At 39.6% G+C, this 18,273-nt stretch overlaps 1 protein-coding gene across 3 annotated transcripts in view; it reads right to left on the bottom strand.

Moving 5' to 3' along the window:
• LOC124622447 (UHRF1-binding protein 1-like) overlaps positions 1–18,273 on the bottom strand; it is a 442,870-nt gene that overhangs the window by 250,132 nt on the left and 174,465 nt on the right. For all 3 annotated transcript variants that reach the window (XM_047148146.1, XM_047148147.1, XM_047148148.1), the window contains exon 8: positions 17,015–17,101. In XM_047148146.1, coding sequence (XP_047004102.1) covers positions 17,015–17,101 — 87 coding nt within the window. The remainder of the gene's footprint in view (positions 1–17,014; positions 17,102–18,273) is intronic.

The raw sequence follows: 18,273 nt of genomic DNA, 5'->3' as shown, positions 1-18,273 counted from the left end.
AATTAAATCGGGAGATGCTGAGCGGATTAGATTAGGAAATGAGACACTTAAAGTAGTAAAGGAGTTTTGCTATTTAGGGAGTAAAATAAGTGATGATGGTCGAAGTAGAGAGGATATAAAATGTAGACTGGCAATGGCAAGGAAATCGTTTCTGAAGAAGAGAAATTTGTTAACATCGAGTATAGATTTAAGTGTCAGGAAGTCGTTTCTGAAAGTATTTGTGTGGAGTGTAGCCATGTATGGAAGTGAAACATGGGCGATAACCAGTTTGGACAAGAAGAGAATAGAAGGTTTCGAAATGTGGTGCTACAGAAGAATGCTGAAGATAAGGTGGGTAGATCACTTAACTAATGAGGAGGTATTGAATAGGATTGGGGAGAAGAGAAGTTTGTGGCACAACTCGACTAGAAGAAGGGATCGGTTGGTAGGACATGTTTTGAGGCATCAAGGGATCACAAATTTAGCATTGGAGGGCAGCGTGGAGGGTAAAAATCGTAGAGGGAGACCAAGAGATCAATACACTAAGCAGATTCAGAAGGATGTAGGTTGCAGTAGGTACTGAGAGATGAAGAAGCTTGCACAGGATATAGTAGCATGGAGAGCTGCATCAAACCAGTCTCAGGACTGAAGACCACAACAACAACAATTACTCTGGACACAATGATTTGCATATGTTGTGGTTCTATGAATTATTATACCAACATATTTCCTGCCTAGTTAACTTCATTTTAAAATAAAGGAAGACTGTTTAGTAAAGTACTTTCTCACATATCATGAAAAGCTGTTCGACTTTTAGTTCCATGTCTTTGCTTTGAATTGTTTTACATAAATTATGCTTACTTCAGAAAGAAAATCAATCTCTCTCTCTCTCTCTCTCTCTCTCACACACACACACACACACACACACACACACACACACACACAAAGGGTGTTTAACACACATTTTTTTCAGCCAATTTCAGTTGAAAAAAGGTGGCATTTGTTGTGGGGCACCATGGAATGTTCCAACTTCAGCTCCTATAGTTTCTTGAAACTCTGATCGGTGTTGGCACTATACGTGGCCTTCAAAATGGTACCTGTAATGGAGGCACATTTCAAGCACAGATCTGTCACTGTGTTTCTTTTGGCGAAAAATCCGAGAATCATAGATATTCATAGGTACTTGCAGAATGTCTATGGAGATCTGGCAGTGAACATAAGCATGGTGAGTCATTGGGCGAGGCATCTGTCGTCATCGCAACAAGGCCGCACAGACCTGTCCAATTTCCCATGTGGTGTATGCCTGCACACAGCTGTAACTCTTGCAATGTTGGAAAGTGTGGACACACTCATTCGAAGGGATTGACAATCAAACACCTCGCTGCTCAAATTCATGTCTCTGTTGGTAATGCTGATATACTTGTCCACCAGTTGGAGTACTAAAAGGTATGTGGCACCATGTTCCTCACCTCTAACAGAAGACTATCAAGAGCAACGAAGGAGAATCCGTGCACAACTGCTTGTGTGTCACACAGCTGATTGTGAAAAATTTTTGTCAAACATCATCACAGGTGATGAAACATGGGTAAGGTAATCCATGGAGTGGCACCAGACCACATCCCCTCTGACCAAAAAGTTCAAAGCCACACCCTCAACTGGTAAAGTCATGGCGATGGTCTTCTATGACTCTAATGAGCTTATTCTGTTTGATGTCCTACCTCATGTTGCAATGATCAACTCTGAAGTGTATTGTGGTACCCTCGGGAAACTGAAGAAATGACTTCAGCATGTTTGTTGTCACAAAAATGCAAACAAACTTCTCCTTCTACATGACAACACAAGATCTCACATGAGTCTGCAGATCCAAGAGGAGGTCACAAAACTTCATTGGACTGTTCTTCCTCATCCACCTTACAGTACCTTCTGACTTCCATCTGTTTGTCCCAATGAAGGATGCACTCTGTGGGAAGTAGTATATGGATGATGGGAAGGTTATTGACACAGCACGATACTGACTCCAACTTCAACCAGTGGAGTGATAAGTGGGCATAAAGGCCCACCCAGAAATCTTGTACAAGGTCATCACATTGAACGGAGATTATGTTGAAAAATAGGATTTCATAGCCAAAAAGAGTGGAGAATAATATGGTATATGGGAATCCTGAATAAAACCAACTTGGTTTCAGAAAAAAAAGTGTTGCATTACATACTGAACGCCTCCAAGGCACAAGCTCCTGTACATCCCATTTTCTTATCTCATTTAGGCATGGTCAGCCATATGCCTCGGTACACGCCATAATATATTTTACCTTTGTGATCTTTCTGAGTGCTACATTTTGGGTATAATAGAATTATTGCACAGTCTACCACAACTATTAACGCTCCAAGGAATAGCACTGCTTTTCTTCTATTGATCCCTATTTTAGACCCTTGAGCACCACTGTTATACTTTAGTATGGGCTACAGCAACTCCCTATGATCTTACCTCCGCACATCTGAATCCCTTCAACATTTCCCATCAAGATCTCAAACACTGCTACAAAACTAAAGAAGTGATCACACACTTTTATGTGGTTCTTTTTTTACCACACACTTCTATGTGCTTCTTTTTTGATGGGTATTATCATGTTTCTATAAACACTTAAAGACAGCTGTCATTCAGTACACCAAATGGAAATCCATTCATCAGCAGTCAAATCAGAGACAGTTTCAGTGGTGGAAAGATGTGCTCTTGTCCTTATGTTTGAAATAGTTTGATATGTTACATGAGCACGATTTCTTCAGACTGTGTACTGGTTGTCAGCATGGCAAGCAAATGCAAGATAAGCAAAACACACAGAATAATTGTATTTGTTCACTGACAGATAGTGGGAGCTTAAACATGTTGTACGTACCCTCCACAAGATCATCTAAGCACTTGACTATTCACATGCCCAATCACCAAAGATCATGCCATGCATACATCAAAATGAGGGAATCTAAAACTGCTCGAGTAAACTGTTGTGGCCAACAATATGTTGATAAGAAAACTGCAGATTCTAGGGTCAGGCAATAAAAGCCATAGTTCACCTATTATCATCAGTTCAATGCTGGACAACAAATGACTTTGCATCCATGACATTCAGAACCACCACCTAAATGTTGGACACAAAAGTCAGTGGCCAACACACGTACTTGTGTTCACTGAATGTCACAGTTTCATTACATGCCAGTATCCTAGGGAGCACACTTTTCTCCTTACTACACAAGATTAAGTGTACAATAGAGGTTACTTTTGTTCCTAGTGTTGTATTTACTACTATCTTCATACTGTGTTGTGCTCCAACAGTGAATCCCTCATTGCACTTGACAGTTTTCAATCTGGTTATTCCATGTAGTGCAGTGTAAAAGTTTCTACATCTACATACATTCTCTCCAAGATGCTATACAATGCATGGCAGAGGGTTCTTCATACCAATAATAGGAATTTTACATCTTATCTCATTCACATATGACACACGGGGAAAATGACTGTGTATACATTTCCTTATGTGTCATTAGCTCTTTTACATTATTCTCATGGTTCCTACAAGAGATATATGATGCCAGCAGCAAACTGTCACCCAGTCTCCCTTGAACTGCATTTCTCTGAATTTATTCAACAGAGTTTTGCAAGAACAACATGGCTTGCTTGCAAAGATTGCCATTTGAGTTGCCTAAGACTGCAATCATGATGCTATTGCCAGAGGTCACCTGATAACATCAGCTGATGACTCAGTCACGGTATGACCAATATCATTCATCACACACTTTCCTCAGTTATTAGAACAACCAGTCATTTTTTTAAGAGAATGAAGAGATAAATGGTCTAATACATGTTTTCTACGACGTACTTGAAATGACTCGTGGTGACAGTGAAAAGCAATCAAACTTCAGAAAATGCATTTCAGCAAAAGAAGGCTAATCATGCCCATATAGTAACTTTTTTCTAATTCACTCTATTTAATACCTTGTTCTATAAATCTATTGATGCCAATTCTACTAGTGTACTGGTCAGTGTATTATCTCACAGCATACCAGGTGCAGTAATATATTTTGCAGGACAAATTTGTTTAATTGAAGTTGCCCACAAATCACCTACATCCATCGATTTGGGCAAGCAGTTAATTGTAAGCAAATAATTTTAATTTACCTATAGGTAAGATATATTTCATAGCTAGTAAAAAAAAAATAATTTTGCAGATTAGAAATGACAATGGAATTAAAATAATCTTATAAGAAAAATACTGGATTGCATTTCACAAATGACTTCAAAACAATAGATTCCTAGATATGTCAATATTATGATTAATCTCATGCTAAGGATGCCACAAATTGATTCTTTCTTGTATGTTTCTCACAATCTAAGTATTCACACTGAAATGTCGCCCAATTCAACCAAAGAAAACAAACTGGTTCAAATTCTGCTGACCGTTATACAAGATCTGTACATTTAGAGATGGAAACCGTTGTACTGAGACTGTGCACATACTGGTGTACTGATTTGTAAAGATCGGCCATCTTCAATCGATGTAGACAAAACCCACCAATATTGGTGCTACTGTGATCACATCCTAATCATCACTACTACACTTTTGTAGAAGCTATGAAATCTGCCACAATATTACCAGTGAATCTCTGAATTAATCTGTGTCTGCTGTGATTCCTACTTGATATGCACTTCAAAAGCAGGAGTGATACTGCCATTTATTACAAAGAGTGAAAATTTTGTCCACTTCTTTTCTTACAACTGTTCAATGATTGTACCTTCCCTTACAGAGCAGCATCATCAGGGGACAACCTGATAGTGCTGTATTGCTTGAACATCTAGTGTTTCAAGCGCTTACCACACGGAGCACTGCAAGTCACCTGAGTAATTTGTTTCTGCTTACAACAAATAAAAAATTACCATGTTAATTGGAGAAGTTGAGTGCATTAAGAAAACCCATTCCTATAATTTACGGTCTTTTTCAACCATAACAGACAAAACTGTAGTGACATTACTTCTCATCATCCCCATTACTTGCCATGCACACAGAGTAACTACAAATGATGTATCTCAATTCTTGGAGAGTTTCTTTCAGCAAATTCAAATAGATTAGATTTATAACACAGTTAACATGTATGTGATAATTATGTGCTAATAAAACAAATAAATTAAAAATAGATTTCCCTAGTTCTTTTAGCACGAATTTATTAACACTGTTTTGTCTTTGGTATTCCACTGCAAAAATGTTACCATCCTTTTATATTGATCACTTAATAAAGTGTACTAACATATAAACAACTCTAGCTGCAAAGATTTCAGTATTTTTTGTTCGGTATTAGTAATACTGGGAAAAGCAAAGTCAACTAAGTACTTCATTGAAGAGATTGGTGGCAAAAATACAACATTTTTCAAAGTTGCTACCTACACATCAGTTTTTTAATGTAGCTGTTGTAGTTGAGACCCAGCATAAACAATAAAGTGCAGGGATATATAAGAAACAGGAAACAAACTGAATACATGAATATGTTTTGGAAATTCTGCCTTCAACAAAACTGAATTTCTTGGTCTCTTTCTCTTTACCCTCACATGTTTCAGTGATTATATACATATCATAATTAGTGGGCTTCCCTCTATTTTATAGCCAAACAATAAGTAAAGGGTAGATGACAATGTGTATAATTTGGAACAGTGGTCTCTACATTTAAAAAAAATTTATAAAATATAAGAGGTGTGACAATAAAGCAATGAGACTGATTTTCTTTGCAAGATGTGGCAACCCTGCAGGCTTGCGTAGACACAATATCTTTGACCTTGGTCTATAAGCTGCTTCTAGTCCAAGTGGCACATCAATGCAACTGCTCAGTCATGAGTTGTGCTGTAATAATATGACACCTGTTTGTGTCTCTCATCACAGAATTGGGTGAAAAGGCAACGACAACTTACAGTAAGCTTCAGAAGGCTTTTGGAGAGGAGGTTATGTCAAGAGCTCAAGTTTTTCGTTGGCATAAAATGTTTAGTGAAGGCAGGACGAATATTGAAGATTAAGACCGCAGTGGACGGATGTCAACTTGGCCAGGGTGCGTGAACTCGTACGATCTGATCGATGATTATCCGTGAAAATCATTGCAGAAGAACTGAACATCAATCGAGAACTGGTTCATCTAATAATAACTGAAGATCTTGGTATGAGAAAGATTTGTGCAAAAATGGTCCCCAAAAATCTCACACCACAACAGCAAGAAACACGGAAACATGTGGCAGCTGATCTGTTAGAGCAAACGGAAATCAATCCGGAATTTTTGGTGATGAAAGTTGGTTTTTTCAGTACGATCCAGAGACAAAACGCCAAAGTTGGCAATTGTGCTCAAAGGGATCACCCAGACCAAAAAAAGCTCACATGTCAAAGTCAAAAGTGAACTGCATGCTTGTGTGCTTCTTTGATTCCAGGGGAATTGTTCATAAAGAGTGGGTGCCTCCTGGACAAACAGTAAACCAATATTACTACAAATAAATTTTAGAAAGACTTTGTAAAAGAGTTCTCCGTGTCTGTGCCAACATTGCTGATAATTGGCTTCTGCATCACGATAATGCACCATCCCAACCACACCAATTTTTAACCTCAAAACAAATTTCAGTGCTACCACAGCCACCTCATTCACCAGATATTGCTCTGTGCAACTTTTTTCTATTTCCATGAGTCAAAACGGCTGTCAAGGGACACCATTTTCAAACAACACAAGATGTCCAAAAAGCTGTCACGAAGGTCTTGGAGGATATTACAGAAGATGAGTTCCAGAAATGTTACCATCAATGGCAGAAGCGCTGGAAAAAGTGTATGCAATCAGAAGGGAACTACTTTGAAGGACACAACACTAAACTTGACTAAAATGGTAAACAAAATTTTTTTTTCATATCAGTCTTATTATTTTATTGTCACATCTCGTATACCTTAAAGCACATTCTGTTGCTCCTGCCACTGACTTGCTTTCTGCAACAGAGTTGATATTTCAATATGGCTTGTCATCAGCAACTATTAAGGATCTCTCTAACCATACTTTACCCGAAATGAAAAAAGATGCTATTTATTTGTTACTACTACTTTCCACACCCCCACGCTAATTATGTTTGTCATTTACTTAGTATCTGTTTGTGAAAAATGTGTCCCGTTTGTTCAGAAAACGTCTTGAACAGGATGTGAACTCAAACTGAGTGGATTCTAAATACTCTGCACCTTTATGTACAGACAGGATCCCACTCTAATCAACTACAATATACGTTCATACTGCACATTAAATACTTCAACACTAACACCAGACAGAAAGCTATTACAATTGCTACACAATTCACGAACATGGGGATCTGCTGTCCACATGTTCAAAATGCATAGTGATATAACACCTATGTACATATGAGAGCCTAACAGTTTGAGGAAAAGCAAAGTTATTAATCATGGTTTTCTGAAATTCCTTCAGCAAAGAAGATGCAGTAAAATTCCGGAATGCAAATCAAGAAGAGCTGCAACATGAGTAATTTGGAAGTAGATACCTTCGTTGAGGCAAAGCAACTCAAGTCACTTAATAAAGGCAAGTGTTTCAGTCTACATTATTTACCAATTAAGTTCCTTTTGTGGTACATTGCAAAGTAGCTCCACTTTTTTGCAATGTATACAACAGTTCACAAGACTGAAGATCCATACCTAAAGACTGCAAAGTTGCATGGGTCACACCAATACAAAATAAGGAACACACAAAAAATCTGTTGAATTCTGGATTCCTACCATTGATGCTGACTGGTAGCAGGATTTTGAAACACATAATGTGCTCCAACATTATGAAATAAGTCAAAGAAAATGAGCTGTTGACACACAACCAGACGCAAGGGCTACCTGTCTGGAGTGAATAAGGATGATTTATCAACCTTTTTTTTTAAAATTCTGAATTGATGTCTGCTGTCTGTTGAGGGACTGCTCTCACAGCCTGTGCACTGTCCCAACACGTATGCTGGGTTAAGCACTGGTCTTGGGGTAACAACTTGACAACATTTTCTTTCCCCACTCTCTTATGATCCATTCAGAATTTTGGTGTAGCCCAGCAAAATAAACAGCACCTGGTTTTTGCCACATTGTCTCTGTTCTCATTTGAAACTTAACTGTCCTGGACATCCACGTATCTGCCAACACTCATTCCATCCTGCACATCTGGTGTCAGTGTAGTAGCATAGTGCTCACTGTTTAATCCAGTAATAATAGCCTTTTCACAGCTGGGAGCTACTATCAGAGTGTTGTCAAAGGGCAGGAGTTATAACTTTATATGTGGCCCCGTAACGACTTCACATGTGGTCCCGTATCCACCTCTGACTTGCGTTAGCCAGTTCTGCAGGCGTGGACTTTCTCCATGCCATGCGGCTCATTCTGCTGATGTTCGTCACCTGGCCAAAGCACACACTCTGTGTTAGTGTACTTGCATTAACCACCACTGCCTCCTACCGTGCTGAGTTTCTGCCAGCATTACTGGCACTCGGTATTGTCTCTTCGGCTCACCCCCTGTCACTGCGACCACACTGTCCAGTATCAACCCGGTCTTGTCGCCACCGACTCCCATTCCTGTCGTCTCCATGAATGTCTAGATGTTGACACTGGGGCCACCATCACCTCACTGCTGCTGTCACTGTCACCGCATAGCTGAGGATCATAGGGTCTGCTCCATGTTCCGCCGCCATACAGCCAATAATGTGTGTGTCACTAGCCTTTGCCTTTTGGCTCCTGGTGCTGTCCTGCCAGCAAATGCTTGCATCAGTGCAAAAACACATAATATCAAGAATTGCTCTCATTGCAGGTGTCTACCCTTAGTTTTGCAATGATTGTTTTGTTCATAAATTAAATTCTAGGCACCTTTGTTTGGAACCATGTGCCTGAGACGCTCCCAGCAAGAAAGCACTGCTGAGATGGGTGTGATGTCTCTATTGAGGCTCAAAATATATGTAGACAGAGGAGTAGTTTTGGCAGCTGTGATTACAGGCAGCTGTGGCAAAGAAAGATTCACGTGTTCTGGCCTTTTTGGGAGACCATAGGGAGGTGAAGCCTGTATGACTGCCTCACCATCTTTCTCGGGGATTCTAGCACTATTACTTGAAGAAGCAGGGCGATTTGTTTCCACCAATTTATGAAATAATGAGCCACGTCCCATGTTCACTAATGAAACTAACTGCAGACAATATGAGCAAGCAAGGTCATACCGCCAGCAGATGTCACACCCCCTACCACCCTATTTATAGAGAAGTAGGACATGTGTGCATAAAACATAAACTGTCCTCAGTAACGAAACAGAGGAAAGTATGGCTGGGTGGCTTTAAGACTCACACAGGGAATGGGAGACCTAATCAGGGAAACGGACAACCCCCTCCCCTTCCTTTAAGAACAGCGAACCCAGTTAATTACCAAGGTTTAATAGAAATATAAAGGGTAAAATGTAAGGGAGAAATGTGAGAATTTTGTTTCACACAAGTGTTCAAATAAGTTCAGTTTTCTTGTTCCGTGGTGACAAACAGGTGTTAAAGCCACCACACTGCTGTGTTATAATTAGTGTCAAGAACGACAGTCATCAAGTTTAAGTTTTTTCTGCGCACCTACATCATGCATTCTGCAAGAGCCAATGAGCATTCAGTAGTGACATGAGTGATCGGCTGTGAGTGACTTACCCAATGTGAGCATTAAAAGTTATCATAGTGGATTACGTAGTGAACTTTTACTCCATTTGCCATGAGTTGTCCACACTCATGGTGATGGTAAGTTACAAATTCTACATAAGCAAGAAAGATACATAATTTGCAGGATACATGCGTTCTCCAAGTGCACACCACACATATGTGTGTACCGCAAATGTCACTTTGAACGGCAACACTGTAATCCCCATCTATGCCTTGAACTACATGACTCACCATCATTCATGAATTAGGCTACAGTGATCTGGATGCTGAAGGAATAGTGACAGCAAGGGCATTCAGAAGCTGATGGAGCAGTCTACAGTTTTGAAATGGAATCATTAAGGATGTGAGGGCACAATTTTGATGTCATTCTGGGGACTGAATACAGGTCGCATACTGTCCAATTTGATGACGCACCTACCATTTTGGCAGCAATCACACCACACGGATGCGAGAAATCCCAGAAAAACAGCCTGTTTCTTGAGTCCCTACAGAACTGTATACTGTGATGTTAAAATCCAACACCCTTGTAAACATTAGTGGTGGTACTGGAACGTTTCTCTGGCTGACAGTCAAAATCCTAGATCCTTGAATGAAATGCCTTCCTAATTGATCCACTCATCCAGAATGATGTTACTGATAGATTTCAGACCCGCATGAAACTAAGCCTGTGTAACAAAGATACTGTGGTGACAAAAGTATGTGTTCTAGTGTGTTTGGATGATTTTGGAGCAAGAGATGTCGTAATACCAAATGGGACAATCAAGTATAAGATTCCTCTGACAGGAGGGACACAGTTTCAGGAGAATAGAAGATAGGAATCATCTCCCATATGAGTCTCGTCAATCATGCTACCCCTTAAAAACATTTTCAGGAAAAGTTATTGTATTTAATTATGTTTGAGTGGAGTATTTTTGTTATATCCACAGATTACCACCCATGTGTGAACAAAACTTTTTATTAGGTGGAGCAAGGCCACTGCTTAATTTTACAAAAAGATAAACTTTCCTTGAAAACAAAAGGCTGCTTCTCCAACCAAAATTTTATAACAAGCCAAAGAATATGCCACCTTATTGAATTGAAATATTAGCAACTGAACTAAATTTACATTCCTTTGTCGGGTTTTCTCTCGACGCTTTCCAGCGGATGCTGCAAAGTAGACGGGCGCAGAGTCCGGGTTGCAGGTCGAAAGACGCCAGCCTGTCCACAAATGAGCATAGACTTGCAAAGAGCAACTTGTTCAAAACTCAGCTTGCCCTTTTTCTCATACAATACCCTGCAAACAATGCTGAAGGCCAACAGGCATATTTCATATGCCTAGATTTCCAAAAGGTTTTTGATAAGGTGTCCCACTCCCACTGCAGACAGATGTATGAGTATTATGGAGATGCTTCATGATCTTAAATGAGACTTTCTAGATAGGAGACGACATTCTTATGGCAAAACATTACTGAGAGAATTTATGGAACTGGTGTTTGAAGTTGACTGCAGAAACTTTCTACTGCCACCAACATACATTTTGTGTAAGAACCACAAAGATAAGAGTAATTAGGGCTCATGTTGAGGCGTACGGACCTTGTACTAATAGTGGCACAAGGTAATTTTTGCCATGCACCCTGTGGTGGCTTTCAGAGTACATATCTAGATGAAATGTAGTGCATGCAAATGAGGCGCTTATCACGGAGCTTAAAGAGAAGCAAAGTGAGGACGTCAACTGTCAGCACTGTGCTACTCTCCCAGATCTCGTATCTGAAGGCAATATATTGTATCATAAAACTCCTCTTGGGAATTGATTAGCAATATTGAAAGCACTCCAGTCTTGTATCATTATCCTATGCCATGATAGCACCCAAACCTGCCACATCAGGAAACGAGCTACAAAGAACTGAATTGCTACCTGTTACTGGTGGCAACATGGGCAACGTGATATGGATATAGATATACATGCACGCAAGTAGCGCAACAAACACAGCAACGGATTCTGTTTCAGACCTTGCCAGAAGCCTCTACAATCACCTTTCACAGTACCTGGTTTTGGTGTCAATTACAGATAAGATGGCGGACACCATAGAAAAAGCCTTTATGAATCACTTAGTGCCACCACTCAGGAGTCCCAACGCCATTCTGATGGAGGAAGAAACGATTTCCATGTCTGCTCTATTTGTACAAGTGTGTAAACTGTTATAGATTGAGAAGTGGAGAACTAATCCCTTCCATCCCAAAATCAATGGCCATGTTGAATGTATTCATAAAACCACTATCCTAATCCTATCCTATTACATGAACAAGACACATAAAGATTGTGTTTGTTATCTGCCATATTTATTATCTGTCTACAACAGCAGATTTCACAACTCAACGGGGCACATACCCTATGAGGTAATGTATAGAAGCCCCACAAGCCTCCCTTCCAAATTACATGAGTTACCTCCTCACTGTACTCTACCATGCCATCTCACTGCCTCGCTTCACAGTGCCCCTCCACTGCCTTGACAGTCCACCAGAATCCGTTTGTAAGGTAAGACGTAATAAAATTAAAAGCAACAAATAAATCCTCTGTCAGCCCTGGTCATCCCAATTTAATAAGCGATGAAATAATTATTTTAAATGTTATCATCCAGAGAACAAAATTAATTGCACTTAGATGTTCCCCTTAGTGTGCAAGGTCCCCATATCATCACCGTCTGCCTACAAGAGAATACCATAAATCATCATTTTTGCAAATTTCTTGCTCTACTCCTGCGGAAGGGGGAAAGAATGTGCAGGTGGTCAGCTGTGTGGAGGAAGTTGGGATGATTTATCAAAATTTTGTATTCTAAACTGGTTTCTGTGATTGAGTTTGCTGCTGAGAGCGCTCTCACAACCAGTGTAGCATCCAGGCACCTGATGCTGGGCTAGGCAGGGTCCCCACGGTAAGTACTGCTGACACACAGATGCCTTTGCGAGCATCAGCTGCAACCCTTCACCAATGGAACCTTAAGACAGGCTCATGTGGGACCTCAGATGCAGGCAGCCGAGGATCAGAGAGGAGATGCTTCACTCTTTCTGTTGCTGGCTACTGATGCAACAACACGTCCATTCTCTAGTCTCTTACAGCGCATTTGTGGCATCTTCCGCCACCAGGTTTTTACCAGATACTCCATAGGCAATCAACCTCATTAAAAGCTGCATATGAGGAACAATGCCTAAAAGTTTTGGGAATTCTGGAATCAACTTGAGAATACCTGTCAACAGCAGTCTTTATTTGATGTGAATAAAGAGCCAATTGTGTTTCCTAAGAATGATATTTTCTGAAACTGTCGTGCAGTATAGAATGAGGACAGGCAGATATGTGGACATCCAATTGAGAACATGGTCCAGTCCTAGGTTGTGTTTATCTTACACAGGCCATTCAACCATACACAACTGGCACACTAGAGTATTGGGCACGCTGATAACACTGTTACCTTTTTACAATTTTTATTTACCGAACACATTCTTACGCACATTGTCTTTCCAAACTGGGCTTTGCCAGATGATGTGAAATTTCTAGGAGGAACTAAGCATTTAAAAATCACTTTGTTAATTTGATACATTCTGAAAAATCGATGTACCTATAGATATACAGACTTTCACCCACATTTGTATAGGGAGGTTAAAGGGCTGGGAAAAGTGGGCAGGAGCAAAAATTAGTAGCAATGAAGTAAATTTTTGGCTTTAAATCCTTACATAAAATTCATGTTTGTCTGCCTGTTTGGAACGTATGATCTCAAAAAGTAATGGTCTGTTTCACGCGCAATCTCCCCCCCCCCCCCCCCCCCCAAAAAAAAAAAAAGACTGGTTCTGTCTTGGGAAGTTTTGTAGCTATATAGCTCTTCCAGCAACAATGTACTGGTTTTTTGTTCAAATAGACTGCTAGAAAGACAATGCAACAATTCTGGACATTACAAAAATCATCAACAACTTTGTGAACATGTTATTTTGGCAGCAGAAAACACTGACATCAGTACAATGAACAACACCATCCATCAATAATTTGCTGGCAGGTTTGTCTCCTACAAATCTACTGACAAACTATCCAGCTGAGTTTTCGAATTCGTTGGATTGTCCTGCTGTCCCACTGCATACAGTGTAACTCAAAACTGTGGCACTAATAATTAATTTGTGCAAAATTGATCCATCTGGGTTGTTCAATGGAATCAAACTCACCATCAAAAAACTTATGCCAAACATCACTGAGACAACAATTCTGAATGACAACTCAAAACGGAGAAGATGTGCTCATTCAACAAATTCCTATCATTCCCACTGACGTGCCATTTCATTTTAAATGACTAAAATTCCCCACTTGCCTGGCATTCTCAATGATCAACAACAAATTGCAAGATCATTCACTTCAAGTGCATGGATTAAATGTGGAAAATCCATACTTTTCGCAAGGTCAGATATATGTTGCAACCTTACAAATGGAACAGCCAAAAAATTGTATTTGTCTTTGCACAAAACAGAAAGGCCAGTAATATTGTATATCCCAAAGAACTTGAATAAACTTATTCACATATAATGCAATTATGCAGAAATGATTATTTTATTTATTTCCTACATATACATGTGTCTGTCTCAATTACATGTACATACTTCCAATATATTACAAAAAAAATTGAAAGGGGCACTGCAATGTGTTCAGAGCATTAGCTAATACTACATGTGCTGCATCACTGTCACCGTTTTCAACAGCAGCAGCAGCCACTGCCACAATTTGACATCCATACTGGATTAAGGTGTACCCTTGACTTTTCAATGTCATTAAGATTTTCATCTTTATGCCCATGTGTTTTCTAATGCCATCTACCTACCTTACTGTATGTTATTCTATTTCTTACTTCCTGGAATTCAGCAAAAAAAAACATCCTTTCCCCATCTACCATCTATCCACCTGCTTATATGACCCACCCATCTCTATTTAATTTTCAATACAGCCCACATTACATCTTCCATTCCAGTCTGTCCACTGATCCAAATCAAGTTTTCCTGTCTTGTCTTAACATGCATTTCCACAGTGCTCACTTGATGAATGCTAAGTTTTTTTTAAAGGTCCTCCCATTGAAAGTTCATGTCTCACCGTCACACATCAGAACTGATAATATACACTGACAAAATTTTCTTTGCAGACACACAGGAAGTTAAGGCTTAAAAACCCTATGTGATGAAAGACATTCTGGAGAATCATCTGATGGCTACACACATAAAGACTCCTTTATTTAGTTCGAGCACAATGAGTTTTGACATTCTCGGTCATTACTGAGTAAAAGATAAAAGACAGTTAGATTATACACCACTAAGTCCACTCCATATAGCCACGTACCTGAACAATTGTATTCTGTGCAGTTACAGGGAAGGAAAATTAGTCCTCCTGTGTTTCCATATGTGACTTCATCTCTCTTATGGTGTTCTTATTATTTTGTGATATAGTTGTTGGCAGTGAATTATTTTACAGTCTGTCTTAAACATTGGATTCTTAAATGTGTCCAATTCTGTTGAGTGCAAATTATTTTTTATTTATTTAATCCATGCCTAAGATCCTGGAGAATCTCTACAGTTCTGTAGTATTAACTCCACTACCCTTTCACGAACCTCTACATTCCACCTATCTCCTTTAAAGCACCCTCAGAAGATACATACTACTTAAGCAGTACTCAACTGCAGGTTTCACATAGATCTTTACAGAGTAAATGTTGGATCAACACACTTTCAGAAATTCTCCCAATAAACACAGGTAAAATTTCTGCCCTTTTTATAATGGATTTCTTATGTTTGTCCCACTACATAGTTCTTAATATTGTTAATAACCAGATATTTAAATTATGTGGATTGAACTTGAAGGAATGATTTAGGTTTCCTTCTATGCTCCCAAGGGGCATACATGTCTATAGCGCTGAGCTAATAATAAAAGATCACAATAAATAATGGTGCATGCTGGAAGGGCCACGTGAGCTGGTTCAGAGACATTATTCTCTAAGCTAACAACTACAGTAAAACTTAGTGAGTTACTAGCTCTTAATCAGGGGGGGCCTCTGCCTTTTATGGAGTCACTGGAATGGGTGGACCATGAATGGCTCACAGCCTTTGTTCGGCATCATCTGATGGTGCAGGAAAATCTGCTTCAGCGGTGTGCTTGCCAGCAAAGGGGTGCCAAAATGGCCGGGGATGGAATGGTGATAAACTCACCTGGTAGTCCTGGCACACACTGCACTATTTACACCACACTTTACGTAGTGTTCCAGGTGCTGATATCAGGGGACAAACCAGGCATCCAGCATCAGGCTTTGTACACCTGCAGTCAATGGAAGCACCTCGAGCAAACACGGCTTAGGAAGGCAGCATGAAAAATGGAGTAGCATCCTCGAACTGTGATACAACAGTGACACTGGATGTGGGATAAAAACATGCTGTCTGCACATACTGTGGCGAAACGTGGCAGACGACGACATAATCCACATGGCGCTGTGTGGGTGGGCTGTTGAGAGCATGGCCAGGAGGTCTTGCCTCGTTGAAGTGGACCAACAGACTGGCCAAGAGGTGTTTTGGCATCGTGGTGTCCTTGCTTAGGCCATCTAAGTTCTAACTCAGCAGAAGTGACCAGCGAGGGTGTTGGTGGATGTGGTAGTACCTTGGCTGGCAGGTGCTTTGCTGATCACTAGGTTTTTGTCTGCGCAGCCCTTCATCTACTGCTACAGATGGAGGCGATGGAAGGAGTTGCCACAAACCTAACTGGAGATCACTAATGCTGTTTTCAAACAGTTACCGAGTTTTTCCTTCTATTGATATACATTTTTTACTCATTTATTATATCTGAAGCCTGCTCAAATTTGTACATAGCCATACATAGATTGTTGTTCTGCTTAACAATGCATGCTATCTACATTTAAGTAGTTTTTACACACTGAATGAATTCAGAGTAACTGCATGGTTTGCTCCGTGATTAGCTACTGGAGTTCACCGTCATATTTATGAGAAATGCAGGGCAATACATAAATTGCATGGAATTCAGAGCAAGGCAGATATCTTGAGTCACATTGATGGCAGCTGTGACGCAAGAATCACAATATTTGCCTGAGAGCGATTTCCTCACTAGCCTGACTGTCCTGATTTGGCTGCCAGTGACTTATTTCTTCCTGAATTTCAAATAGTTCCTCACTGGATATCATATTCGTGGTAGTATGAAAGTTATTGTTATCAGCTGACCATTACAGAGCTTACTATCCAAATAATTTCTATACTTAGATGACCAATATTAATAAAAATAGAAGAAGTATATTTGAAAAAAAATGATATAATATTACTCACAAGGGAACGCTTTATCCCCAGGATAGTAATAATATGTGAATTCAGCATGTACCAGTGTGGATTCTCCTTTCAAGCGACTGCTCTCACCTGTAGATGAAATGATTTGAGCAATCAGACCTTAACAAGAAATTATGTAATCAAATCATATTATTGTCAACAGCCAAAAAATAAGATAATTATATTACACTACAATAGAAACTATAACTGAGTTGGAAGTTACTGTATTACACACTTGACATATTGCAATAGCGTGTCTTCATTTTTCTCATCATCAAAGTTTATGTTTGATAGTATGGACTCACACAGCATACCTGCTACATGTATGCTACTTGATTTGCTTGCTGCAAGTCAGTTATGCAGATACCATACACTGAAGTTGGGTATCTAAATCATACTTTAGTTAGGCATTTTTTCATGAAGTGCTGCAAGTAACCCATTTGGGTGTTAGACGCTGATCTTTGGATGTGAAAAAGTTACTCTTACCAAAATGAACAATAAATCTGACAGAGCAATGTATTTCTCTGGAGGTGTAAAACCTCTTTCATATGCCATAAAGCAGCACAAGTCCTGGATAAAATCTGCAGCAAAAAGTATTTTGAACCTTCTGGTATTGGATAATGTAAAATACTGAAAATACAAATACAAATAAAAGTTATTTATGTAAGACAGTAACAATTACCATGTGTTCCAGGAATAATTCCAACTGTACAAAGCATAATAAAACTGTAATGAATTAAAGAAGGATCAGAAACATTTTGAATTACATAAAGACTGTTGTTGTTATTGTGGTATTCAGTCCAAAGACTGGTTTGATGCAGCTGTTCTTGCTAACCTATTCCATGCAAGCCTCTTCGGCTCTTTGTAGCTACTGCAATCTGCATACATTTGAACGTGCTTACTGTAGTCAAGCCTTGGACTGTCTCTACAATTTTGGTCAGCCACACTTCCCTCCATTACCAAATATGCTATTCCTTGATGCTTCAGGATGTATCCTATCAACCAACACCTTCTTCTAGTCTAGATGCTTCAAATATTTTTCTCCCCTATTAAATTCAGTACTTTCTCATTAGTTACTCAATCAAACTATCTAATCTTCAGCAGTCATCTCTTGCACCACTATTTCAAAAGCTCCTTTTCTCTCCTTGCCTGGACTGTTTATCACCCATGTTTCACTTCTGTACAAGGCTACACTCTAGAGAAATAGCTTCAGAAAAGACTTCCCAGCATTTATCTACAATTCATGTTAGCAATTTTGTAGT

Source organism: Schistocerca americana, chromosome 7, assembly GCF_021461395.2.
Source record: "Schistocerca americana isolate TAMUIC-IGC-003095 chromosome 7, iqSchAmer2.1, whole genome shotgun sequence".
Lineage (NCBI taxonomy): Eukaryota > Metazoa > Arthropoda > Insecta > Orthoptera > Acrididae > Schistocerca > Schistocerca americana.
The sequence above is the reverse complement of the archived record's forward strand: the minus strand, read 5'-3'. Positions and strand labels throughout refer to the sequence as shown.